Source organism: Melitaea cinxia, chromosome 4 (genome assembly GCF_905220565.1).
Source record: "Melitaea cinxia chromosome 4, ilMelCinx1.1, whole genome shotgun sequence".
In the NCBI taxonomy this organism is placed as follows: Eukaryota; Metazoa; Arthropoda; class Insecta; order Lepidoptera; family Nymphalidae; genus Melitaea; species Melitaea cinxia.
In genome coordinates, this window is record NC_059397.1 from 7,035,908 (window position 1) to 7,045,041 (window position 9,134).

Below are 9,134 nucleotides of genomic sequence, written 5' to 3' on the forward strand. Positions count from 1 at the left end.
CAACAAAAGATATAGTGGTTTCTAACGGACTTTTTGATGCATCGATCAAGATTTTTTCCTTATGTACTGTATAAAGATTTTAAATGCATTTTGTAATCCAAATTATATATTCCCACGCCTTACTATGATTTTACAAAGGCAAATTGCTAATTTTAGTAATAAATTATTTACAATAAATTAATGGTAATTTTACTATACGTCTTATAAATAATTGTGTTTGGCTCGCAAACGAAAAAAAAACCGACTTCAATTACATCGACAAGTAATACAACGTAGATCGACGAAAAAGTAGTCAAGCAACTACGCGTTATCAAAGATTACTCAAAAAGTAGTTATCAGATCTCGATAAAATTTATATGTAACCACATGATAAACATCAGCTTTCGATTAAATTAAAAATTATTAAAAGCGGTACACCCAGTAAAAAGTTATTGTGGATTTTCGAGAGTTTCCCTCGATTCCTCTGGGATCCCATCATCAGATCCTGGTTTCCTTATCATGGTACCAAGCTAGGGATATTTCCTTTCCAACATAAAAAGAATTATCAAAATCGGTACATCCAGTAGAAAGTTATGCGGTATAATACAACGTAGGTCGATGAAAAAAGCGTCAAGTAAAAATACATTATTAGATATAACTCGAAAAGTAGTTGTTAGATCTCAAATAAATTTAAATGGGACCAATTGGCACACACCACCTTTCGATTAAAACAAAATTTGTCGAAATCTGTCTGCCCGGTCAAAAGTTCTGATGTAAAATACATAAAAAAAAAAAAAAAAAAAAATACAGTCGAATTGAGAACCTCCTCCTTTTTTGGAAGTCGGTTAAAAATAAAAAGATTTGTAAATAAAGATATAAGAACATGATACGTTAATGATGCATTTTAAAAAGCTTAAAGAAGCTAATCAGCTAACACTTTATTTGAAGAGCTAGTACTTATGTTTTCAAGCGCTTGGTTTTTAATGACGGTAGCAAACACACTACCCCTTAGGGATTTTTTTCATGTAAACAAAAAATACGTTTAAGACAACTATAATACTTTTAAAACTACTTTATAAATTGTAATAGTAAAAACTGCTCCCTTACACCTTACCAAGTTAGGTGGTAAAAGGAAAGGTACCTGTACCTTTCAACATACATGATGTTTTCTATGTGAGAAAATAACACTTACTTCCAATATATATGTTTAAAAAAAAAATACTTTGCGAGCTTAGTAAAAAAAAAAAAAAAAAAGATTTAAACAACATTTACATTATAGTTAAATATTTATTTTAATTGTTTTAATATTACGGGATATGACTTTTAAAGCAGATGGTGGTATGTAGAAAATAAGAATGTAATGTGCTTGCTACCTGCTAATCCATAGAAAAACAACGTGTTAAATTAAAATCAGAATAAAAATTTATCGCAATCATGAGAGACCTTTACTTGGGTTTAATTAATTAATAATTTATTCCAATTACTGAGGATATGCTAATAGTAAATTTAAATAATTCACCGTTTTATTAAAATTTATTATCATTAATAAAAAATATTTCCACAGTGCTTCGTAATTGAAACTGCAATTTATACATTTGTTAGAAGAAAGTTATCTTTTTAATAATTATTAATAATTATTTACTTATTAACAATAATTTAGTTATTAATAATTATATACTTTTTAATAATTATTTAATTTAGTATAAAATGTTTGTGTATGTGGTTGTACATTTACTTGACCTTAATTTAAAAAAAAATTAAGGTATATAAAATACGAAGTGTTTTAACGATTATTTTGTTTGTATTTTGTGTTTCCGTTGGGTTTTAACTATATATTGACATTTTACTGTATATTGAGATTTGTACTTATATTTGACCCTGATTTTTGCTCCAGGAATTCAATTCCCGCCGAGTTTAGATTCATTTAAATTTGTATTTTTTTAGCTGAAATTTGTTTTCATTTCGAAATTTTACAATATTTACAATTCACAACTTAATAACTAAATGTTTACACGGTTACGGTATAAATCATACGTATTACTTACGTGGCTTAATTGGCTGTCACTGAGAGGCATTAAGGTTGCATATTTTCTTTATTATTATTACTACAACCAGATGAGTGTATGTGTAGATTAAATATATTTATTTATTTATTTACCTGGTTGACCTTATTGGAAATGGAGAATTTAGTTCGCTCACGTGTGTCTAAAACACTAATCATAGGGAACGGTGCCTGACGAATGAAGCGGAAAATATTTAAATGGAAGCCAAAATAGCGTGCAACGTTGAACCCGTAAAATATGACGATATTTTGACGAAGGGAAAAAAATTAAAGAAATTAAAATTCTTAACGCTCCCGGAAACCGGACGCATGCGCAACTTATGTTATTAAACTCTAAAATCGATAAAAATTTTCGCGGGTAAGTAGAAATTAGTAAAAATAAAGACGAGTAGTAGGAGTTACTTATAAAATAAGCCGAGGAAAAAATCGTTTCGTATTTTCTACTAAAAAGTGGCATTAAAATCTTTTTGGTTGTATTGTTTGTAACTGCCTGGTTGTGACATCAGGAAAAGGTGACATTTTAAAAATGAAATTATTATAAATTTAGTAGTAGTAATTAAAAACAGTTTCCCGCCACTTTTAATTTGTTTTTCTGTCCGTTAAAATGAGTGAATCCAACGGAGAAAATTGGTACATTTTAAAGCTTTACTTTAATAAAAGGGAAAAGCGACTCAAGTTGCGAAAAAAAAAATTGTGACGTTTATGGACCTAATGCATTGTCAGTAAGTGTAGTGTAAAATTGGTTTGAGCGTTTTTAATCAGGAAATTTTGATGTCAAAGATGCATTTCAAAGAATTATTTTGTAAAGTGAACATCAGGAGGAGACTGTCAAAATTAAATGTCGCGGTTTTTTAATGGGAAGTCCTAAGATTTCTACAGCAACGGAATCCTTTTATTACCAAATTATCGAAAAAAATAGTATATATTATAATTATTGTAAATAAATTTTGTACAATCATACCTTGAAAATCTATATAAAAGACAAATAAACTTTTTCACCGACCTAATATTATTTATGTCTGTCTACACATGAAAATAATTTTTTCTTTCTCTCAAAATAAGCTGATAGTAATCAAGCAATCTTATATCTTGTAAATGATCAGGTAACCATAAATATTTATTATTAAAAATAATCAAGACAGTTCGTTCGTTAGAGGAGCAACCTTAGAATAGATGAGAATAACAGATGTAGAAGCATAATACTGTTTAAGTTAATAATTTAACGTTGATTTGCCACAAAAAAAAAAAAAAACTTTATAAATCCGTAATTACTTCAAGAATTTTAGATTTACTATACTTTTTTTATTTATTTCCTTTTACAAATTAAGCAAATTTATTAACATCAAAAGCAAGTTCGGAAACCCATTCCAAAAATGCCCCTATTCTTTTCACCTCCCTTGAAATCTGGTATTTTTTAGAGTAACGGCGGCGCATTACAATCATAATGGCGCCTACCGTTAACGGTCCAATCTCTGGGACCAGTGTCACGAAATAGAAAACTTTAATTTGTAGTTTAATTTACTACATCAATTTGAAAATATATGTTGATAATGTAAACAATAAAGAAATAGTTATTAATTAATCAACAGTTTGATATAGTGATTTATATCAAAACAGTTTACACTCTCGTGGATGTTTATTTTATATTTATGATTTTTTGTATAAAAGTAAATCTGATTTATGTCTACTTATTATCCACTCATGACAAACCAACAAGAAATTTATTAAAAAGAAATTTAAGCAACCAGTTAAGTTTAATCTTAACTGGTAGTAAGTCAATGCAGTGTAACAGGCTCGGCGGCTTTTTTAACCCAAAGCTTTTTAAGTAGGTCACTTAATGTTCAACAATTTGGCTGCATTAGCATAGGGGTTTGTTTCAAGGGGTTGCTATTCAGGAGATGTGTCGTTAAAGCGTGATTAAGATTATCGAATGACTAAAATTAGATGAAAATTTATATATAGCTATTATTGGAAGGTCGCGTTATAAATTAAACAGTGTGGTGTCGATAAAAGCATTTTATTTATTGTATTTAAAATTACTATCTAACATCACATTCCTTTTAGTTGAAGGCACAGTATTAAGTTATTATCATAATTTGTATTTTTATTAGGTGCCCTATTTGACCTTTATGTACATTATAAAATAATGAAATAACTTATGATTAAGTGTCATAAAATAACACGTGATCATATATATAAGATTAAATTAGAATAAAATAAAGTTAAAAGTTACTGCGGCAATTATTTTAACTAAAATATTATATGGAACGTATTACTTAAGGTACCTACCGCTGTTTAAATTGTAAAAACATTTAATTTAATTATTAATAAGTTATTCAATACTAAAAAATTAAATATCTAACTCTATATTTTTTAGTTAACGCTATGTCGAGTGACCGTTACAGAACACCTTGCGCCCCCGTCAAGTACACTCTTTGGCAACAACAGCTGTATGTTTTTTTTTTTGTTATTAAATAATTGCAATATATGTATTTACATTGAGAATAATTTCTTTAGGGAAATTTTTCTAATCATTAAATACTATTAAACTAATTGTTGATTTTAGACAGCACACGAGTTTGTCTTGTTTTTTCTTGCCACCATTTAAGGGTTTCTTCGAATTGCTCACGATCTTCAGGAGTTACTTGGATCTCTGGAAGTTCCTTCTTTAAATCCACGTCATTATAAGGCTCGTTATCGAGGTACGTATTTGTTTCTTCTTTGAATTTGAACTGATTGTTCGATAGAATTAAATCTGGATTAATGGCATCTAGATGCATTTCAGATTCTTCGTCAAAATTTGAATTGATCTGTTGATGGATATTTTCTGCATATTTTACTTCAAAATCTCCTTCACCTATAGGAGCATCCGCTTCATTACTGAAAGTTTGTTCAGGGATCACCGTAAACTGTTCTGCTGAGTTGGGAAAAGGAAAATGAGTCTCCAATACATGCGAATTCATTTCATCTTGGGCCAGAAGATCTGGCGAAGGGGTTAGTGGTTGCCCAGTACCATCTTCTTCTTCGTACAAATGAGGTGTAGACACTAGCTGAAAGGTTTCGGAAGCTTGTAAGTCAATGTATTGCTGTGGTGGCATCTGGTGCAACGAACCGTCTATTTCATCTTCATCAACATCTTCATCATCCAAAGCTGGCGAGTTCAACGAATAGTAACTTCTTTCTTGACTATTATCTCTAGGAGATGACGATGCAGGTGAAGGGAAAGATTCAATAGATGGCCGTGACAAATTTTCTTTGTCAGCATGACCAATGTTGAGAAGACTTTCTAGATTTCGAATATATTCTACTGCCATACGAAGAGTTTCAACTTTGCTTAATTTCTTGTTTGGTCCTCGATTAGAATTAGCATTTTCAAAAGCAGCAGCGACTTCTTCTGGTATGTGACGACGCAAAGCAGCAAATCCGTCATTCACTTGACGCACTCTATTCCGTTCCCGCGCATTTCTTCGCGCCACTGCTAAAGGTGTCGGGGTTCGTGAAGACTCCTCGAGAGAATTTTCACGTAGACGGGGTCTTTTTGCGAAAACATTTGAATTCACAGGTTCGTTAGCACGCACTAATGATGTAACTGAAACTGTATTTTGTGGCGAATGAACTTTTGATTTCTTTCTCACTATAATGATTTCACGTTTTATATTGATCGCATCGTTATTATTTATATTGACAGAATTATTCACGGACTCCTGCAACACCTGCGCCTTTAGCGGCGAGTTACGGAAAACGACAACACCGATAGAACTCATTATGAAAGGATAGTCGGTTTTTTCAACATGTTATAACTGTTTGTTTTTCATTAGTTCCGGTTCAAAAATTAGATGAAATCACGTAGCTAGTTGAGCTAGACTATTACACGTGGCTATCCTTGAATTTAGATGGCGTCAGAGCGCCGGTCGCGGCAGGAATGGCGCGTGCCGTGCAGCCGCACCTGGGGTGGCTCGCGGCTCGCGGGGGGATTAACAGGGGTTGTACTTACGTGTACTAGTTGCACACATGTCTTTCAAAGAATGGAATGGAGTAGCACAATTTGCAACTTTGTTTTTAATTTTTGTTATTTAATCTCAGACGTTTTAAAACTCCGTTTAGTTTTAGTACATTTTGCTTTTGTTTTATTCCTACTGTATTTTTTTTAAATAAATTTCAATGAATTATACTTTTGATATTAAATATTAGTTAATTTTCAAATAATTATTATTATAGGTACTATTAGACATAAATTATCATTAGGTTTTTTTTTCATATAGGTCAAAATGTAAAATGTTTAATAGTTTACTTATGGTATATATAATTTTAGCACAAACAGTTTTTTGTAGTAGTTGTAGATTTGTGGTTATTTCATCAAAAATGATTTAGAAACTATAAACAATTTAACGAAGCTCTACTCCACTTACAACTAATGACAATAATTTCGTGGGGTGTCGCACCCAACTACCTTGTTTGTGTATGCGTGTATGTAGCACGCACACATCCCTTATTTAGATGAAATATTTATAGATATATATACATATATGTGAAATAACGGGCTCAAACCGTTCGCGTGTAGTAATGGAATTTCGAATGCGCTGGCGCAGGGGATGCTTGATACAATTGGAATAAATTATTACGTTGAGAGCAATATTTTGATAATCTAAAAATTCAAGATATTTCATAATTATAATATTATTTGAAATATTTAGGATTTTGTCCGTTTTTATTTATTTTTTTCTTAATCAATGTTTAAATTTCAGCACTGTAAAAATTAAGCTGTTTACAATGATTGATGATGATTTTTTTATCGTTGATTCTGGTCAATTAAACTAGTAGATTGTCACGTGTTTTATTTTAACGGAAACGTCTTGTTAGCGGATTACTTGAGCGAATTAAGACATAGAAATTATTAATTAATGTAAATTTTACTAGATGTTTCGTTGATAATGTAGGTGGACACACACACAAACAACTTTTGTACATACACGTTCGCCTACGCCAGCTGCCTGTCTGCTTTTATGCTTTGTATTGTGGCACGCGCCAGTTTTCTATGACTATTATTCACTATCGTAATCTATAAAACTAGTTATAATTATGTCGTCTATTCAAATACCGCTTCTATTTACTAAGGTACTAGGTTCCTTTATCCATTAACCAATTTTGAAAGTGCGAATTACATTTAATGTTATATGTGAGGGTGAGATAAAATAATTGCAGTGAATCGGTAATAAAAACATTTTTATTATTATAAGACAAGCGCCTGAGTCTCTCTAGCAGCAATGTTTTAAGATGTTAAATGATCCGATAGAGCCTTTAAGGCGTATAGTATTAGTGCCTACAGGAGCTAAGTCACTTGCATTGACTTTATTTATATATTACACAAACATATACCCTTATCATATATATATAGTAACTAGTACTTTAGCATACTTGTATTCTATTTTTGCATACTTATATAATATAACTATCCCGTTGGCGCAGTTTGTGGTCGCCCCGCTTTTTGCTCCGGGTGTTGTTGGTTCGTATTAGGTACTACTCCTCGATGTAATTTGAAGTTGGTTTTTATTTCGTTTGCGAGTAAACACAATGAAATATTACTTAAAATTTAATAATAAAAAAACAACCCAAAAACAATTTCTTAAATCTGTCTAAATTTGATTATTATTTATGTTATTTATAAAATGCATACAAACGTATATTTATATATGTATATTATTACGGCTCACCCTTGAACCAGTATGAACCAAAATTTATGACCTGAATGTACTAACCGCTACATAAGGAGATTTTGTTGGGATAAAATATATTTAATTCTTATATAATTTTTTAATTTTGCTTAGAACAGGTAATTAAAATATAAAAAAACTGCATAATTAATCGATCGCAAATTTTTAAATATAAGCAAATTACAATAATTAGTAATTTATACTAAGAATTTATAATAGAAAAAGAAAAAAGGTACCCGCAGTAGGTACACATACATATATAAGGTAGGTAAAGTAGTTAGTAGGTATATAAGGTAGGTAATAAACGGAAACATAAATACACCTACAATGTATTTACACATTTTTCAAAGTAGATAAATTTCATCTATAAATTTGGTACATTAGGTATTCTAAACCAATTTAACTAATGTTTTCAAAATTAAATCAAATATTATCATCAAACTAGCGATACGCCGCGGCTTAGCACGGGTGTAATACTGATTACTAAGTATAAAATATAAAATAAATATAATATAAAATAAAAGTAATAAAAAATAAATATACTATAAAATAAATATAATATATAATATATGTGCAAAAAAATGTCTTAATTTTCGACATCCCATTAGAAACCTCTAAAACTATCAGTGTTCCTCTACTACATTATGCATATATTATATGTACATATAAATCTTCCCCTGGAATCACTTTATTTACTAAAGAAAATCGTATCAAAATTCGTTGCGTAGTTTTAAAGATCTAAACATACAGACAGCGGGAAGCGACTTTGTTTTATACTATGTAGTGATATAATAAAAACACTAAAACAATAAATTTATTTAATGTCATTTTGATATGTTAAGTCCGATCAAATATCATTTTGAGGATTGCCTACTAGTGTTAAAAATATTTAAATTTTAGAGTTGCATGAAATCTTTTATTAATAATAATATAAACATATTAACAAAATAAATTCGAAATCTAAATAAAGGATTACTTTTATTTTGATAACTAACTGTGCCTACAACTTTGTCCGCGTGGCATAGTGACTTTGGACAGCATTTTTTGGATATATCTTTAGGTTTATTTTGGATTATAAATACCGTCGTCGTATTATTTGAATTAGCATAGCTTTTTTATTTATGAACCGATTGACAGAAACAAACTCTAAATGTTAAGTGAAGTTTAGCACAATATATTAGTGATCACCTAAATCTCTAAGCCGTTTCTGAGATTAGCGTGCACAAACATTATATTTACATTTTATTATATGTATTGAATGATATCTACTGATAATCCATATGTAATTTAAGCATAATGCGAATAAAATTGGATTAGTTATTATGGTTTTAAAACGACTATCGCCTGACTTTAAAGAGGGAAGTCCTCCTTATACTCTAAAA

General features: G+C 30.1%; 1 protein-coding gene across 1 annotated transcript; it reads right to left on the bottom strand.

Moving 5' to 3' along the window:
* Nucleotides 1–4,590: 4,590 nt before the first annotated feature.
* LOC123670078 (achaete-scute complex protein T8-like) lies at nucleotides 4,591–5,805 on the bottom strand. The gene has a single exon (XM_045603584.1). It carries the CDS (start codon nucleotides 5,803–5,805, stop codon nucleotides 4,591–4,593), a length of 1,215 nt encoding a protein of 404 aa, XP_045459540.1.
* Nucleotides 5,806–9,134: the final 3,329 nt, after the last annotated feature.

What these genes read in the sequence shown, in the direction of transcription:
- LOC123670078 (XM_045603584.1), bottom strand. Translation starts at nt 5,805, where the DNA reads ATGAGTTCTATCGGTGTTGTCGTTTTCCGTAACTCGCCGCTAAAGGCG.